At 43.1% G+C, this 20,312-nt stretch overlaps 1 protein-coding gene across 1 annotated transcript in view; it reads right to left on the reverse strand.

The window, feature by feature from the left end:
* LOC112251047 (anoctamin-8-like) overlaps window positions 1-20,312 on the reverse strand; it is a 58,849-nt gene that overhangs the window by 29,718 nt on the left and 8,819 nt on the right. The window contains 2 exon segments of the mRNA XM_042321745.1: window positions 1,392-1,524; window positions 1,975-2,085. Of these exon segments, the coding sequence (XP_042177679.1) occupies window positions 1,392-1,524; window positions 1,975-2,085 (244 nt within the window).

A 20,312-nucleotide genomic window follows, 5' to 3' on the forward strand; every position in this document is an offset into this window, starting at 1 on the left:
TTTTTGTTGCTTTTTTGCACCCCAGTATCTCTAATTGCACATCATCATCTGCACTCCAGTGTTAATGCTAAATTGTAATTATTTCACTACTATGGCATATTTATGGCCTTACCTCCCTAACCTTACGACATTTGCACACACTGTACATAGATTTTTCTATTTTGTTTTTGACTGTACATTTGTTTGTCCCATGTGTAACTCTGTGTTGTTGGTTATGTCGCACTGCTTTGCTTTATCTTGGCCAGGTCGCAGTTGTAAATGAGAACTTGTTCTCAACTGGCCAACCTGGTTAAATAAAGGTGCAATAAATAAAGTGAACGTGTATCATTTTCTTTTAACCTTCTATCTCACGATTATTAGCATTTCCATATCACTTTCATGGTTCAACACAAGTTTGAATCGTTTCAGCAGCAGTAAATGAGATTACATACATTAGCTTTTCTATCACGTTAATTTAGGTCATCCAATACACCTGAGAACGAGCGTGCAAGTATGTGTGACTGTGTGTATGTGAGATTGTGTGCGCACACATGCTGGTACAGCCATCTGCCTTGAGCATTTCTTCAGTAACGCACACTGACACACTTACAGAAAGCTCTCCCTCTTTCTCTCTACTCCGTTCACTTGTTAAGAGGTGAAAGCCACCCTTAAAACTCTCGGGATAGGATAGTCAAGAGCCCTTCAAGACAGATCAGTCAGCACAGCAGTCAGTCAGCACAGCAGACATCATCTAACACAGAGTGAACTGCATTGTGGGGTAGTGTGGCTAATGCCCGCTGCACTCTTACTTTGGTTGTTGAGTATTTACCCAGAGTCATCTCTAAATCCCCTGGTATTTACCCAGAGAGGTAAGATACAGCATAATAGCATCATGTACAGTACAGTGTTTAGAAATAGTTGAAGCTATTGTAGAATGTAAGTCCTTCTAACATTCTACAATGAAATTCTTGTAACTTTCCCCAAATTCCCTGGTTTTCCAGAAATCCTGGTTGGAACATTCCCGGAATAATGAGAAATGAAGGAGGTAATCTGGGAATCCTCCAACCAGGATTTCTGGAAACCCAGGGAATTTGGGGATAGTTACCAAAATTGTGCAATCCTAGGTCCAGATCTCTTAGCAGTGGTTGTAATACACTCACATACAGCAACGGGAGGTCACACTAGTATTGCTAATACACTAACTAACCTTCTGCTGATGTAGGAAATGTTCTATTTGTGATCAGTCAAGACACTAATTCAAACAAGTTTACTAAAGCCTCGGTAACTACCCTCTATCCCCGGACCCATTTAGATGCTAACAATAATAATGACAATTAATTCATACTGCAGCACACAATGTCATTGTCAATACTGTACATTAGCTGGCCATGCCGCCCCCCCCGGGTTCTTACTTCTCATAGGTTGCTGTGACGAAGAAGGCATGGACACGCGTGCGTTTGTGATGTCGGATCTGGATGTTGAGTTCCGGAATGCCCAGACGCAGGTGGTTCAGTAGCCATAGCAACGTGTGGTCATCTGTCTGGTCTGTCACAGGGAAGAAATAGAATGGAGATGAAACACATACAGTACATGCATGTTTTAAAAAATACAATTATTTGGTTACATCATAATAACGGTTTAAATGAAAATTCCAACCTTCAAGATATTAACAGTTTTACTGTGAAATTGTTCCACATAAACCAACACAGAAACACTGTTTTTAATTCAACTCAGAGGTAGCATCATTATCTCAAAATAGTAAATAACCCATGTTGTCTAATGCGCGTTGTCTAATGAGCATTATGTTCCAGTAATGACTGAGAAGAGTAGCACAGCATATCTATGTACTGGGATGGCTAATGTTTCTATTACATTATCACCATTCATAAAGTCAGGCCACAGAGACCAACATGAAAAATTACTTGTGCGTACTTCTGCTTTTCAAAGTCCTGGATGGCCATGCAAACATGTAGGTAAACAAAAACAAAGAGACACCTGAGAAAGTCATGAGGATGTCACAGTTCTCAGTGGGCACGGTCTTCATCCAGGACTTATGAGACATTATGTGCCGCCCAGCCTGCAGCAGCCGCTTCCCAAATAACTTATCTAGAGAGGAGAGAGAAAGAGACAGAGAGAAAGAGAATCACAACGACAGTCACCTTCCAATAGTGAAGCAGAATGACAGATTAGGACACTTCTTTTCAAACGGTCAGTCAGTGCTCCTCTCCTCCTCCCCCCCATTCACACACACATCCTTTTGCTCTACCACACATACACACACATCCTTTTGCTCTACCACACACGCAATCTGCCAAACACACACACAGTGCATTTGGAAAGGATTCAGACCCCTTGACTTTTTCCACTTTTGTTACATTAAAGCCTCATTCTAAAATTGATTAAATATATTTTCCCTTCATCACTCATTGAGCTCAGGTGCATTCTGTTTCCATTGATCATCCTTGAGATGTTTCTACAACTTGATTTTTAGTCCACCTGTGGGAAATTCAATTGTTTGGACATGATTTGGAAAAAGGCACACACCTGTCTATATAAAGGTCCCACAGTTGACAGTGCATGTCAGAGCAAAAACCAAGCCATGAGGTCAAATGAATTGTCTGTAGAACTCTGCAGCATTGAATGACCAAGAACACAGTTGTCTCCATCATTCTCAAATGAAAGACGTTTGGAACCACCAAGACTCTTCCTAGAGCTGGCCACACGGCCATACTGAGTAATTGGGGGAGAAGGGCCTTGGTCAGGGAAGTGAACAAGAACCAGATCTTCACTCTGACAGAGCAAAATAGTTTCTCTGTGGAGATGGAAGAACCTTGCAGAAGGACAACCATCTCTGCAGCACTCCACCAATCAGGCCTTTATGGTAGAGTGATCAAACGGAAGCCACTCCTCAGTAAAAAAGGCACATGACAGCCCACTTGGAGTTTGTCAAAAATTCTCTGGTCTGATGAAACCAAGATAGGACTCTTTGGCCTGAATGCCAAGCGTCACGTATGGAGGAAACCTGGCACCATCCCTACGGTGAAGCATGGCGGTGGCAGCATCATGCTGTGGGGAAGTTTCCAACAGGACAACTACCTTAAGCACACAGCCAAGACAACACAGGAGTGGCTTCGGGACAAGTCTCTGAATGTCCTTAAGTGACCCAGCCAGAGCCCGGACTTGAACCCGATCTAACATCTCTGGAGAGACCTGAAAATATTTGTGCAGCGACGTTCCCCATCCAACCTGACAGAGCTTGAGAGAATCTGCAGAGAAGAAGGGGAGAAACTCCCCAAATACAGGTGTGCCAAGCTTGTAGCGTCATACCAAAGAAGACTCAAGGCTGTAATCGCTGCCAAAGGTGCTTCAACAAAGTACTGAGTAAAGGGTCTGAATACGTATGCAAATGTGATATTCCGAGCTGACAAGGTAAAACTCTTGTCATTCTGCCCCTGAGCTAGGCAGTTAACCCACTGTTCCCAGGGCGCCGATGACATGGATGAAACTTAAGGCAGACCCCGCACCTCTCTGATTCAGAGGAGTTGGGTTAAATGCGGAAGACACATTTCAGTTGAATGCATTCAGTTGTACAACTGAAAGTCAAGGGGTCTGAATACTTTCCGAACGCATTGTACACCCGTCCCCTCTCTATCTGCCAGAATTAAATGTCACCCTCCTTCCCTCTGCAACATAAGAGCGAGGGAGTCGGACTTAACCCCTACCTTTCGGGGAGACATTGTCAACACTCTCTTTCTCCTTCTATTACTGTGTATGTGTGCATGCATTTATTCCTATAAGTGTGTCTGCATGTGTGCATGAGACCATACACATACACACACACACACACAATGACCCAACACATCTCCAGGCTGTGTAAGGGCTATTTGGTCAATAAGGAGAGTGATGGAGTGCTGCATCAGATGGCCTCCACAATCACCTGACCTCAACCCAATTGAGATGGTTTGGGATGAGTTGGAAGGCAGAGTGAAGGAAAAGCAGTCAAAAAGTGCTCAGCATATGTGGGAACTCCTTCAAAACTGTCGGAAAAGCATTGCAGGTGAAGCTGGTTCATAGAATTTATTTTATTTTATTCAACCTTTATTTAACTTGGCAAGTCAGTTAAAAACAAATTATTATTTACAGTGATGGCGACTGAACAGTACAGGCGTGGCCAAAAGTTGAGAATGACACAAATATTAATTTTCACAAAGTCTGCTGCCTCACTTTGTATGATGGCAATTTGCATATACTCCAGAATGTTATGAAGAGTGATCAGATGAATTGCAAAGTCCCTCTTTGCCATGCAAATTAACTGAATCCCAAAACAACATTTCAGCCCTGCCACAAAAGGACCAGCTGACATGATGTCAGTGATTCTCTCATTAACACAGGTGTGAGTGTTGACGAGGACAAGGCTGGAGATCACTCTGTCATGCTGATTGAGTTCAAATAACAGACTGGAAGCTTCAAAAGGTGGGTGGTGCTTGGAATCATTGTTCTTCCTCTGTCAACCATGGTTACCTGCAAGGAAACAGGTGCCATCATTGCTTTGCACAAAAAGGGCTTCACAGGCAAGGATATTGCTGCCAGTAAGATTGCACCTAAATCAACCATTTATCGGATCACCAAGAACTTCAAGGAGAGCGGTTCAATTGTTGTGAAGAAGGCTTCAGGGAGCCCATGAAAGTCCAGTAAGCGCCATGCCCGTCTCCTAAAGTTGATTCAGCTGCGGGATCGGGGCACCACCAGTACAGAGCTTGCTCAGGAATGGCAGCAGGCAGGTGTGAGTGCATCTGCACACACAGTGAGGCGAAGACCTTTGGAGGATGGCCTGGTGTCAAGAAGGGCAACAAAGAAGCCACTTCTCTCCAGGAAAAACATCAGGGACAGACTGATATTCTGCTAAAGGTACAGGGATTGGACTGCTAAGGACTGGGCTAAAGTCATTTTCTCTGATGAATCCCCTTTCCGATTGTTTGGGGTATCCGGAAATAAGCTTGTCCGGAGAAGACAAGGTGAGTGCATCAGTCCTGTGTCATGGCAACAGTAAAGCATCCTGAGACCATTCATGTGTGGGGTTGCTTCTCAGCCAAGGGAGTGGGCTCACTCACAATTTTGCCTAAGAACACAGCCGTGAATAAAGAATGGTACCAACACATCCTCTGAGAGCAACTTCTCCCAACCATCCAGGAACAGTTTGGTGACGAACAATGCCTTTTCCAGCATGATGGAGCACCTTGCCATAAGGCAAAAGTGATAAATAAGTGGCTCAGGGAACAAAACATCGATATTTTGGGTCCATGGCCAGGAAACTCCCCAGACCTTAATCCCATTGTGAATCTGTGGTCAATCCTCGAAGAGGCGGGTGTACAAACAAAAACCAACTAATTCTGACAAACTCCAAGCATTGATTATGCAAGAATGGGCTGCCATCAGTCCAGAAGGTAATTGACAGCATGCCAGGGCGGTTTACAGAGGTCTTGAAAAAGAAGGGTCAACACTTCGAATATTGTCTCTTTGCATCAACTTCATTTAATTGCCAATAAAAGCCTTTGACACTTATCTTCTTAAAATCATATATCATGAGTTGAACTAGATACCACAGCCCTATAATCACCTGCCACATTAAAACACTTGTTCTCTGACCAGTCCACGGTGACCTCTAGCCACATATCGGATTTATACCAGCACTAGTCAAACAGTCAACTGAGCTAACCACCAAGCCCTTGACCAGTTGAATTAGGTGGACTAGAGTGTATATTTGGAATATGTATCAAATATGTTGAATAGCTAGGGGTCCCCAAGGACTGGTTTGAGAAATACACTGTTCAGCTCTGTGTGGTTCTGCTTCCTGGAACAGACTGAGGATGAAAGAAGGGCAGAGTAGGACTACTTCCTGGAAAGAATGCCCAGGGGTTGTTCCAGAGAAATAAAAATAGCCCCCATACTGTCAAGATGTACATCGCAAGGTCAAATACGGTTTGGATTGTTATTCTGTAACACTAGATAACCTTCATGCCTGCATCAGTTTGTTACATAGGCAGTCTGAACATGTCGAGTTGAATTTGAAGTTCTTACAAAGAGAGTTAAGGAATTTCATCCCACTGGGCACACTGGTTGAATCAACACTGTTTCCACATCGTTTCAACGTGGAACAGACGTTGAATCAACACTGAGCCCAGTGGGATTTTGTTTCAGGATGTTATTCTATTCCAAATAGTGATTTAACAAATGAAAACAATAGAAACAAATGTAAAAAACATTTTTATTTCAGTTTCATCTTAAGAGTTATTATTCAGTCTCTAAATCCATCCTGTTCCCCATGCAGCTGCAGTTTGGCAGAAAAAGAACAGCCTGACAAGCATTCTAATGAGGCCTGTATTCACTGCTCTAGACACACACACACCGTCTGAAAGCTAACCCATCTGGACAAGAGGAATACCTATGTGAGAATGCTGTTCATCGACTACAGCTCGGCATTCAACACCATAGTATCCTCCAAGCTCGTCATCAAGCTTGAGACCCTGGGTCTCGACCACGCCCTGTGCAACTGGGTACTGGACTTCCTGACGGGCCGCCCCCAGGTGGTGAGGGTAGGCAACAACATCTCCACCCCGCTGATCCTCAACACTGGGGCCCCACAAGGGTGGGTTCTGAGCCCTCTCCTGTACTCCCTGTTCACCCACGACTGCGTGGCCTCGCACGCCTCCAACTCAATCATCAAGTTTGCGGACGACACAACAGTGGTAGGCTTGATTACCAACAACGACGAGACGGCCTACAGGGAGGAGGTGAGGGCCCTCGGAGTGTGGTGTCAGGAAAATAACCTCACACTCAACGTCAACAAAACTAAGGAGATGATTGTGGACTTCAGGAAACAGCAGAGGGAACACCCCCCTATCCACATCGATGGAACAGTAGTGGAGAGGGTAGCAAGTTTTAAGTTCCTCGGCGTACACATCACAGACAAACTGAATTGGTCCACTCACACAGACAGCATCGTGAAGAAGGCGCAGCAGCGCCTCTTCAACCTCAGGAGGCTGAAGAAATTCGGCTTGTCACCAAAAGCACTCACAATCTTCTACAGATGCACAATCGAGAGCATCCTGGCGGGCTGCATCACCACCTGGTACGGCAACTGCTCCGCCCACAACCGTAAGGCTCTCCAGAGGGTAGTGAGGTCTGCACAACGCATCACCGGGGGCAAACTACCTGCCCTCCAGGACACCTACACCACCCGATGTTACAGGAAGGCCATAAAGATCATCAAGGACAACAACCACCCGAGCAACTGCCTGTTCACCCCGCTATCATCCAGAAGGCGAGGTCAGTACAGGTGCATCAAAGCTGGGACCGAGAGACTGAAAAACAGCTTCTATCTCAAGGCCATCAGACTGTTAAACAGCCACCACTAACATTGAGTGGCTGCTGCCAACACACTGACTCAACTCCAGCCACTTTAATAATGGGAATTGATGGGAAATGTAAAATATATCACTAGCCACTTTAAACAATGCTACCTAATATAATGTTACATACCCTACATTATTCATCTCATATGCATACGTATATACTGTACTCTATATCATCTACTGCATCCTTATGTAATACATGTATCACTAGCCACTTTAACTATGCCACTTTGTTTACATACTCATCTCATATGTATATGAGTATATATGTATGTACTCGATACCATCCACTGTATCTTGCCTATGCTGCTCTGTACCATCACTCATTCATATATCTTTATGTACATATTCTTTATCCCCTTACACTGTGTATAAGACAGTAGTTTTGAAATTGTTAGTTAGATTACTTGTTGGTTATTACTGCATTGTCGGAACTAGAAGCACAAGCATTTCGCTACACTCGCATTAACATCCGCTAACCATGTGTATGTGACAAATAAAATTTGATTTGATTTGATTTGACACACCGTCTGAAAGCCAACACCTCCACAATACCTCGATTTATGAACCAAATTGACAGGCAGACTGCTGTGCAGCTTACGTGTGTGTGTGGGTTTTAGTGTGTGTGTTCGTCTCTGTGTTTGAGTAATGCTCATAGAAAAACCCATTCACACTGGTGGTGTCTCCATTTTTACTTAACTAGACAAATCAGTTAAGAACAAATTCTTATTTACAATGACGGCCTACCCCGGATGACCCTGGCCCAATTGTGCGCCGCCCTATGGGACCCCCAATCACAGTTGGTTGTGATACAGCCTAGAATCAAACCAGGGTCTGTAGTGACACCTCTAGCATTGAGATGCAGTGCCTTAGACCGCTGCGCCAATCGAGAGCCCCCATTTTCACAGACATTGCCCATCAGGGCTTAAGTGGGGACAATTTGCCGGTCCCTACAAGGAAAATGGTTAGGCTTAGGGGATAGGTTTAGGGTTACAAGTAGAGGGTTAGGAGTAAGGGTTAAAAGGTTAGCTTTAGGGAAAATAGGATTTAGAATTGGAATCAATTGCTTGTCCCCGACAAGGATAGCAAAACAAATGTGTGCGTGTGTGTGCTCTGCTCACTTGGCTCCCCTGCAAGAGGAGGTCGTAATTTCCACCAAAATACCATGGAGAGACAAGCGCACCTGACACCATGCTGCTGAAGAGACGGAGGAAAATACAGCCCCTATCAACAGACCCAGGGTCAGCAGTCACAGACAAACTCAAGCACTTTTACTGGGAAATCACTGTTTGGGATTGTGGAGGCCAGGTTATATGACGCAGCACTCCATCACAAACTGGAGGTGTGTTTTGAGTCATTGTCCTTTTGAAAAACAAAATGACAGTCCCACTAAGCGCAAACCAGATGGCAAATAGCTGCAGAATGTTGTGGTAGCCATGCTGGTTAAGTGTGCCTTGAATTCGAAATAAATCACCGACAGTGTCACCCGAAATGTACACCCACATCATCACAACTCCATCCTCTGCAGTGCGAACCACACATGCGGAGACCATCCGTTCACTTACTCTGCATCTCAAAGACACATATAAAATTTGGACTCATCAGACCAAAGGACAGATTTCCGCCATTCTAATGTCCATTGCTCATGTTTCTTGACCCAAGCAATTCTCTTCTTCTTATTGGTGTCCTTTACAAGTGGTTTCTTTGCAGCAATTCGACCATGAAGGCCTGATTCACGCAGTCTCCTCTGAACAGTTGATGTTGAAATGTGTCTGTTACTTGAAGCATTTATTTGGGCTGCAATCTGAGGTGCAGGTAACTCTGGGTCTTCCTTTCCTGTGGCGGTCTGCATGAGAGCCAGTTTCATCATAGCGATTGATGATTTTTGCGACTGCACTTGAAGAAACTAAGTTATTGAAATTTTCCAGATTGACTTTCATGTCTTAAAGTAATGATGGACTGTCATTTCTCTTTGCTTATTTGAGCTGTTCTTGCCATAATATGGACTTGGTCTTTTACCAAATAGGGCTATCTTCTGTATACCACCCCTACCTTGTCACAACACAACTGTTTGACTCAAAAGCATTAAGGAAACAAATTCAACCAATTCACTTTTAACAAGGCTCGTGAAGCTTGTTGAGAGAATGCCAAGAGTGTGCAAAGCTGGCATCAAGGCAAAGGGTGGCTACTTTGAATAAATCACACAAATAAAATACATCTTGACATGTTTAACACTTTTTTGTTTTCGATGTGAATCCATACATGTTATTTCTTAGTTTTGATGTCCTCACTGTTATTCTACAATGTAGAAAATAGTAACAATGAAAAACCCTGGAATGAGTAGGGGTGTCCAAACTTTTGACTGGTTGTCACGCCCTGGTCTTAGTATTTTGTGTTTTCTTTATTTATTTGGTCAGGCCAGGGTGTGACATGGGTTTATTTTGTGGTGTGTTTTTGTATTGGGGTTTTTCGTAGGTTTTGGGATTGTGGCTTAGTGGGGTGTTCTAGCAAAGTCTATGGTTGTCTGAGGCGGTTCTCAATCAGAGGCAGGTGATTATTGTTGTCTCTGATTGGGAACCATATTTAGGCAGCCATATTCTTTGAGTGTTTCGTGGGTGATTGTTCATGTCTCTGTGTTTGTTTGCACAAGATAACCTAAACAGCCTTTCGCGTTACGTTTCTTGTTTTTGTATTGTTCGTGTTTATTCGTTAATTAAACATGTATCAAAATTACCACCCTGCATTTTGGTCCGATCCTTGCTACACCTCTTCGTCAGAGGAGGAGATAGAGGAAAACCGTAACAGAATCACCCACCACAACAAGACCAAGCGGCGTGGTGCCAGGCAGCGGCAGCAGGAGCAACAAAGTTTGGAATATACGACTTGGGAGGAAATAGACAGGTGGGCGGTCGACCCAGGGAGAGTGCCGGAGCCCGCCTGGGATTCACTGGAGCAGTGCGAAGAGGGTTATAGGAGAATGGAGTTGAAGAGACAAGCACGGCGGCGCGGAAGGAAGCCCGAGAGTCAGCCCCAGCCAGGATCCGCCATTCAGCCAGGATCCACCAGTCAGCCAGGATCCGCCAGTCAGCCAGGATCTGCCAGAACCGCCAGTCAGCCAGGATCTGCCAGAGCCAACTACCTGCCTGAGCTTCCTCTCAGTACTGGGCTTCCTCTCAGTCCCGGGCTTCCCCTCGGTCCCGAGCTTCCCCTCGGTCCCGAGCTTCCCCTCGGTCCCGAGCTTCCCCTCGGTCCCGAGCTTCCCCTCGGTCCCGATCTCAGTGACATCAGCCAAAGTAATTCAATTTCACTGAGACTTAAAATACTATCACACTCTGAGCACTACAGCTCAGGTTTCTGTAGTTTAGCTGTATTCACAGACACTTCAGAGTATATTAAGTGGTTGAGAGCATCATATTGAATCCTGGGGGTTGACTCAGGGGGTGGGTCAGCACATGTGAACAAGGTTTAGGGGTGCTTTCATGGGGTCTACATCCAGAGCGTGATGCGCTGTGCAACGCCAACATGTCACATACTAAATTACTGCATACACAGGACAACAGATGGGATGTCAACTTTGACTAAACAGACCTGGAACTTATCTCATATTCATACTGCAAAACAGACCTGAAACTAACTGCTTATTACACATTTATAACAAAATTCTGACTACATAAATGTGCGTTCATGAAACCAGGAACAGTTCATAACATGTTTATTACACATTCATAACAGCATTCATAAACTACAAATAGGTTCTGCTGGGACTTTTTCCAAGTATATGTTATGTAGTGACCCCAAAAAAAATGTATTCTCTGTCAATCCATGGAATTTTAGACTACATATTAACAATAGATTCTAAATTTGGATTCAGTACTCACACAGAAACACCTCTAGGGTGAGTTACATGCTGACCACACCACTCACGTTACGTGTGTGTGAGCGTTGCAAAATACATTTACACATGCATGTTATTCAATTATTTAATCCAAACTGCTCGCACGTGTTTGCGTCGTTAGGCGCTAAAATAGGACTTTGTGCTATTTTTTAACATTTTAAGCGCTTCAAGTCCCGCCTCTCCCATCTCCTCATTGGTTTTTAGGAGCATATATCCACGTGGGAGATTGAAAGCAGAACTGAGGTCCACACTCCAGTCCAGTTGGTGGTGGTAATGCACCTTAAAAAGTCCACAGAAGAAGAGATCATTAGAAACAAACTAAGTTTCCCCTTTTATTTGTGGATTAAATTGTTGGAGTAGAGAACACACCTTTTTTTGTGTGACTCAGTGGGTCAAAATTCTACAAAGATCAAGGGAAAAAAGGACCTTGAGCATTTCAGGTAAAATAACAACCCAATGTTTATATCCCAGGACAAATTAGCTAGTAACAACAAATTAGCTAGCAACAGCAAACTAGCTAGCTAAATGTCCATGAATGTTTCATGTTTTTCAAACTGTTCCCAAATTAAATAGTTGGTTCAGAGTTTATTTTGATATTTCAACCTGCGTGTCCTGATCGTGTCTGGTGTGGATGGATAAAAATCAACAAGCCTTTGATGACGCGCGTGCCCAGTGTAATCCGCATGTTAGTGTTCTTTCTTATCCCATATTCCCCCTAGCAACAGTGACTATTACCTCACAGGCAGACCAGGGGGAAGGGAGTGTGTGGAACTGCTTTGAGCGGCACCTGTTTCTCAAGGGTTGGTTTTAGAGGGATGACATATACCGAACCCCATTCTAAAAACCCACAACCAGCCCTAGCCCTTTAGGGACTACGCTGAAGATCTGAAAGAACTGGACAGCTGCCCATTGATTTGGGATTCAGCACTACCCTATGTACTAACATGATTCTGTATGACTAACAACCATGTCCACAGCCACAATACCAGTACAGTGTAATAGCAATGATCCCATTAAGAACATCTGCTCTGTTTCTGGGCCAAATGATCTAATCATGCTCATTTCTTCAATTAGAAGGTCTTCTGTTCCTATAATTCCTCTCTCTCCCCCTTTCTCTCTCCCCCTCTCTCTCTCCCCCTCTCTCTCTCTCCCCCTCTCTCTCTCTCCCCCCTCTCTCTCTCCCCCCTCTCGCTCGACCGCACCCTCTTTCTCTCGCCCCCTCTCTTGCCCCCTCACCTGCCCCCTCTCGCTACCCCTCCTCTTGCCACCCCTCTTGCCCGCCTCCTCTCTCTCCCGCCCCTCTCTCTCCCTCTCTCTCAAAATGTGGGGCTCTTAAGGTTTTAAAGCCTTTCACTAATTTGTGCTAGTTCAACAACCGTATATTTTGTCAATAGAAAATGGGGGTTCAAGAACATAACTGAGTGTGACCTTCAACACAGTATATTACACTGTATAAAGAAGAGTGGGCTAGATCAGACAGTGAAGAGCAGCAGTATAAGGCAGAGTCTGAACAGTAAAGTGCCAGAGCCACAATGCCTGCTATTCATCCAGGTAACAATCATCAAAGAGTGCCAGTGTGGAGCGGAGCCCCTTTCGCACAACTCCATACAGACTTCTTCCCAGATCCACAGCTTGCTGGTTATCTAACTGGCTGAATTGGCCATTGTGATGAAGGGGGATTAATAAGAGAGTGGCTCTGAATATAGTTAATGAATAGCAGCTTTTGTGTGTCCAACTCCAACGGACAGCCTTGTTCCATAGTTGTCACAGGAAAAGCCCCCAAACACAAGAGGAAGATCCTCTAATGACCACAGCAACAAAGGGATACAGGATTTACCAGATCAACAGTACAACCATGACGATGCAAGGCTGTTTGGGCATTGCAAGATATAGCACAATTTTTTGTAACGTGAAGTTGTGCACGTTACAAATCACTGGGGGGGGGGGATAATTGATTGGGTGGGGTCTGAACTATTAAGTCTGATGTGATAACCCTAACTCAAGAGAAGGAATTTACAGAAGGAAAAAGTTGTGAGATATAACCTACGGTTGAAAACAGTTCCATAAAAAGGAGGTATAGGTTTTTGATGTGTTTCTCAAACAAAAAAAGATAAGGAAACCAAAGGGTACCAAAGGAGGTGAGCAGAACTAAACCAAGCACAAGCCGTCTTTCAGTAAGATGCTTAAAGGGAGAGGGCATTAGTGTTGGAGGCACTGACCCACTTCTGACTGACACCCCACTGGGCAAAAACTGGTTGAATCAACATTGTTTCCACAATTTCAACCCCGAAAAATCTATGACGTTGAATCAACGTAGAAAACTGAATGGATTTGCAAAAAGTCGTCAACTCAAGGGCATTTCATTTTATTTCACCCAACTTTTAATCTAAATCCAATGACATGGTGACATTTGTTGTTGATTTCAAATGTAAATCAAAACTAGATGTTGAACTGAGGTCTGTGTCCAGTGGGACTGTTAGCAATGACCAACTATTTCAGGAAATAAGGGATTTAAATCTATTTCCATTTTGAGGCAAAGACCTACTAGTGTATTATCTGTATAAAGAATTGAAAAACTCAAGTCCATTTATATCTCTCTCTCCGTCTATTATTAGGTTACAGTGAGTAAAAAAACAATTACAATGCACCCAGCTAGCACATTTAGTTCCTTGGAAGTTGTTTGAACATACGTTTTTGGTTTCCCATTGGTTCTGGGAACGAAGCCATACGTTTCCTGACTGGTAAAAACAGAACGTTATTTAAATGTTCTGAGAACATTCATTTTTAGGTTGCAGGGAGGTTCTGAGAATGTCTTACTATGGTTCCCTGAAAGTTTTCCTGGGAGATTTTATTAACATTCTGTGAATGGAATTGATAGGTTTTTAAAAAAGTAATTAAAATAACATTCTGAAAATAAGATTTTTAATAACACTGCTAGCTTAGTTTGGATGAACTGCTTTGAACGCTAAGCACAGATGGGACACATGGAAATTAATTTGCATGAGCATTAATGATGCAAACATTGTTTTTATTATTGTGGCATCAAGGAGATTTGAACCTATGATCTTCTGTTCTCTATCAACAAAATTAGTCCACTGAGCCATGTTTTTTTAATTCACACAAAGCTGATCATTTGTCTATTCAATCAGCCCCCCTTTCAAAGGAAACAAGTATTGATTAAGATCAGCTGAGGCCAATTAGTAAGTGCGGCCACCACACCTGAACACACTTACCAAGATAGAAGACAGAGAGAGTTCGGTTGATGCTGCAAACGGAATGTATATGTTTTAAATTCATTATTATAATGTTCTTTGGACGTCAATGTTTTGTTGTGTTTTTATAGTCCCGGTAGGTATTCACACAATAATAAGGAATTCTCCTCGACCACACCCACAAATTGGGCAAAAACCAACATTCTTTCCTATTGACCCCTACTGTAAAAGAGGCAACTTTGTTGTTTTTGGTTATACAGAGATAAAAAAAAAACATGTCGAGAAGCTGCTGTGTTGTTCAATGTACAGAAACTAATTTATAAAAAATGTAAACTGAAATATCACATTTACATAGGTATTCAGACCCTTTACTCTGTACTTTGTTGAAGCACTTTTGGCAGCTATCACAGCTTTGAGTCTTCTTGGGTATGACGCTACAAGCTTGGCATACCTGTATTTGGGGAGTTTCTCCCATTCTTCTCTGCAGATCCTCTCAAGTTCAGTCAGGTTGGATGGGGAGAGTTTCTGCACAGCTATTTCAGGTCTCTCCAGAGATGTTAATTTGAGTTCAAGTCCGGGCTCTGGCTAGGCCACTCAGAGACTTGTCCCGAAGCCACTCCTGCATTTTCTTGGCTGTGTGCTTAGGGTCATTGTCTTGTTGGAAGGTAAACTGTCACCCCAGTCTGAGGTCCTGAGCACTCTGGAGCAGGTTTTCATTAAGGAACTGTACTTTGCTCCATTCATCTTTGTCTCGACTAGTCTTCCATTCCCTGCTGCTGAAAACCATCCCCACGGGATGATGCTGCCACCACCATGCTTCACTGTAGGGATGGTGCCAGGTTTCCTCCACATGTGACGCTTGGCATTCAGGCCAAAGAGTTGAATCTTGGTTTGATCAGACCAGACGATCTTGTTTCTCATGGTCTGAGAGTCTTTAGGTGTCTTTTGGCAAACTCCAAGCGGGCTGTCATGTGCCTTTTACTGAGGAGTGGCTCCCATCTGGCCACTCTACCTTAAAGGCCTGATTGGTAGAGTGCTTCAGAACTCTGGAGCTCAGTTAGAGTGACCCCGATTGTTCAGTTTGGCCGGGTGGCCAGCTCTAGGAAGAGTTGGTGCTTCCAAACTTCTTCCATTTAAGAATGATGGATGCCACTGTGTGCTTGGGCACCTTCGATGCTGCAGAAATGTTTTAGTACCCTTCCCGAGATCTGTGCCTTGACACAATCCTGTCTCGGAGCTCCATGGACAATTCCTTCGACCTCATGGCTTGGTTTTTGCTCTGACATGCACTGTCAATTGTGGGACCTTATATAGACAGGCGTGTGCATTTCCAAATCAATTTATTTTACCATAGGTGGACTCCAATTAAGTCGTAGAAACGTCTCAAGGATGATCAATGGATTCAAGATGCACCTGAGCGCAATTTCGAGTCTCATAGCAAAGGGTCTGAACGCTTTATGTAAATAAGTTTTTTTTTTATACATTTGCAAACATTTCTAAAAACCTGTTTTTGCTTTGTCATTCTGGGGTATTGTGTATAGATTGCTGAGGATATTTGTGTTTTATCCATTTTAGAATAAGGCTGTAAAATGTGGAAAAAGTCAAGGGGTCTGAATACTTTAAGGCACTGTAGATCTAGCCAGGTCAAAAATAACTGACCTACGGTTTGCAATTCTCCCACGTAGGGAAATAGAGCCTGCGAAAATAGTTAGGCTATTCGTTTGAGAGAGTGGGAAACGTGGGGACGCTGTGTCCAAGTAGGCTACACGTAGCTATGTGTAAAGAAAACATTTAATCACAGGTAAGACATTTAACTTGTTTAGTACAGTCTGTTTGTAACTCAACTCACTACTTGTAGCTCTATAGTCCGTTTGTGTTGTTGATCTTGGCTAGCTTAATGTTCAGGTCAGTAGCTATCTAGCACTCACTCACTCAAGTGGCTCCTAGAATCGTCATGAAAAGGGGTATGAGGGAAGCCCAGTGCTCACCAAACTTTTCTGAGTCAAGATCACTCTCTGAGTCTAAATCAAATTAAGCCCAATCAAATTGATGTGGCTTAAGCATTGTTGTGGACTTAGAACATCACATTTTTGTATTTTTTCTATTACAAAAAAAAGTTTGATTTTGAAAGTGAAAATCCCCCAAAATCTACGTGAAAACTCGTTAAAAAAAATAGGAAAACATGATTTTCACACAGGGTGCCGTTCCTTCGCTGGGTGGGCCGTTTGGGAACTTTTTGGCAAAATTAGAGTATTCCCACCTCTCCAGGCACCAGTACACCATAGGGCCGATGGAAAGACAGCAATCACACAGCGCATGATGTTAAAGGATATACATACAGTAATAAGCCAGTAGGTCCCAATCATAAGAACACAAAAACACAACCATTAAGCATTTCCCAATAAGGAGTTAAATAATTACTTCATTGCAAAAACATGTTGCCAAAAACATGTAATTGGTGACCTAAAGTTTGAATGCAACAATGTTTCACACACATAAGTTATTTTCAAAGAGATGGCTAACAACAGCTAGCGAGCTGCAATTTAAAATCAAATAAAAACACAGTTCCACTCACCAGATGATGATAATTTGAAACTTAACTTTTGTTGAAAGTTATTCTTGAAAAGGGAGAAGCTAACAAATTAGCAACAACATCCTCTTTGATAACACCTGCTGGAGCTGCTGAAAACTAGCCGACAACAAAAACTAGTTAACTAGACCATGGGAAAACTACTGCTAGCTTATTGCGCAGAGACCGGTTGGCCTTTGAGAAGGCAGAAGTATCCATACGTTTTTGTAAGTCAAAATGTGATTGGTTGATGTCACAGTCACTACAAATTGTTGCCTTATTACAGATGAATGGCAAATGACTTCTATCTTGCTTCTGATCCATCTAGCCAAAGGCTGACTAGATTTAGCTCCCCAGAGACTAGCAAAGAAAAATCCTGATTGGATCTTTTTTTCCTCTTCAGTGTTAACCCTTTCCAACAAAACTGAAGAGATTAAATCAGAACATTGAAAATATTATTATTATTTTATAAATACTTATCCCTTCTCTGAAGGCATAGAAGGCCCATTCTCCCACACTGTTATGAATGTCTTAAGAATTCATATGTTGTTCTGAAATACTGGACAATTTGACAAAAATTACAATCATGGACCCCTCGTCCCCCCTCCCGGTCTCGGTCTTGACTCGGCCTCGCCCCCCTCTCGACTTGGTCTCGACTCCAAATCTATTTGTTCCGGTCTTGAAATCGGTCTTGCTTTAAGTGGTCTCGAACACAACACTGCTTCAGACACATGAAATGGTTCAAAATGGGAACACTTCGCCCGGCGTGCAGGGCAGCTGATCGACCGGTTGGTGACAAATGTCCTACAATATGATGTTTTTCTAAGTAGTGAGAATGCTTGGGAGTAGGCAATGTTGAAAAGTAATCTTTAGACATGTACTTTTTTTTAAAATGTAGTTTTGTAATTACTAAAACAAGCAGACAAGAAAATTGCATTTGAAAAATGTTAAGTTCTTGCTGTGAGCCAGGCAGGGTCGCGACGTTCTGTGTAATACCGACCGAGTCTATGGAACGTTTTCTTTTTGTTCTGAAAACATGACTTTAAATACAACCATGAGGAAACGTGATGCTAATGTATTGAAATTCCCACAGAAGAACATTGTTTCTTAACATTCTCTGAAAAATGTAAGAACTTTACTTTAAATAGAACCATGAGGAAACGTGTAGGAAACGTTAAGCTGAAGTACTGAAATTCACACCTAAGAAAGATATGGTTCTCAGAACAATATGTGCTAGCTGGGCATTATTTGTGTCCCTTATTTCACCTCTCTCATTTCACATCTCATCAGTTTACTTCTCATAAGGTCAATAAGGAATCACATAACACTTATTACTACAATATTACATATTTACACCCTTCACTGCATTTTCATGTGTAGAGCCCATGGCTCTAACAGTCAAATAACATGGTACATTTTACTTAATATGATGTAATGTAATACTATGGTAGACCAGCGATGAGATGACAGACTGTCTAGCAGTGACTTAATCCAGATTCGTAATAATTTTATTTCTGTCTAAAAGAGAGAACATTTCACTTTCCTGATGAATTAGTTCAAATAGCCAAACTGCTGCTGTGCTCTGCCTCTGAGCAACGCTCATCTCCATACTGTACAACCACACTGATGATAACAGAATATCTATTTATAGAAAGTCATTCTAGATCTAATTTCCGCTTTTAACTCGCACACACTATCACACATACTATAGTGACGCATAGTATCCTACTGTATATCCAGCAACCCTAACCCTCATATCCGTGCTGAGACTGATGCCCTATACCGTAGTAATGATATCTATGTGACGTCTTTGAGGATGTGGATGTCAATAATAATGGCAGTGGGACACTACAGTCAGTAATTGGGCTGCTGATCTCGAGCTCTTATCACTGCTATTATAGGCCTAGGTTTTATCTGTAGAAAGGTCCTATTGTAGTGGTAGATACAGTACATGTTCATGGACGGTTCCCAGGCAGATCGATACCCTGAGGATGTAGAAATTACAGCCCTTAGATCCACTCGCAGTCGGCGTTCCAATTCACCACAAAGTTGTTTGATGGGCTTGAGGTCAGGGCCCTGTGCAGGCCAGTCAAGTTCTTCCACACCGGTCTCAACAAACAATTTTTGTACGGACCTCGCTTTCTGCACAGGGCATTGTCATGCTGAAACAGGAAAGGGCCTTCCCCAAACTGTTTCCACAAGTTGGAAGCACAGATGTGTACCATGACCAGTCTTTCAAAGCATTTCCTGGCTACAGATGTGAGTGCTATGGGCTATAGTTATTTAGTCAGGTTACCTTGGCGTTCTTGGGCACGGGGACTAGGGTGGTCTGCTTGAAATATGTGGGTATTACAGACTGGGTCAGGGAGAGGTTGAAAATGTCAGTGAAGACACTTACTAGCTGATTAGCGCATGCTCTGAGTACGGGTCCTGATAATCCATCTGGCCCTGCAGCCTTGTGAATGTTACCTGTTAAAAGGTTTTACTCACATCGGATACGGAGAGTGCAATCACACGGTCGTGCTCTCATGCATGGTTCAGTGTTGCTTGCCTTGAAGCGAGCATAGAAGGCATTTGGCTCATCTGGTAGGCTTGCGTTATCCGCAGCACGCGGCTGGATTTCCCTTTGTAATCCATGATAGTTTGCAGGCCCTGCCACATCTGACGAGTGACAGGATTCAATCTTAGTAGTATGATTCGATTTTAGTCCTGTATTGACGCAATTCTGAGGACATCAACATAAGACAAAAACACTTAGACAGATTTCTAAAGTGGAAATGTCAGGTGCAGAATCAGGGTATAGAGAAGGTTTTGCACTGCATTTTCCTGACAGCCTATTTGTGAGAGTTTCTTATGCAACACTGCACAAAGGCAGGCGACCCTCTTGTTTTAGTTTTGCTGAGGGGTCAAAAGTGGCACAAGAACCACAGCGAGGAGTTTGGTTAGCAACTGTGTTTTAATCACTTTGCCTATGCACCGAAATATAACTAATATGATTGTATGTGGGGGTTTTTTAATCTCCACTGCTCATTTACCACAAATATAAAATGTATTCAGAACTGAATCTGTCATCTATTTTTGGAATAACCAATTAGGAAAAGAGGAGAGACAGTGATGAACTGTTGCTGAAATACTAATGCCTGAAAATGGACCAGAAAGTGTTCCTCTCCCCTGTAGGCTAACTAAAAAGCCCTTCGGTAGAGGGTAGAGAGGAGCTGATCTGGTGATATGCCATATGTCATGAC

The sequence above is a fragment of the Oncorhynchus tshawytscha genome, linkage group LG01, assembly GCF_018296145.1.
Source record: "Oncorhynchus tshawytscha isolate Ot180627B linkage group LG01, Otsh_v2.0, whole genome shotgun sequence".
Taxonomy (NCBI): Eukaryota; Metazoa; Chordata; class Actinopteri; order Salmoniformes; family Salmonidae; genus Oncorhynchus; species Oncorhynchus tshawytscha.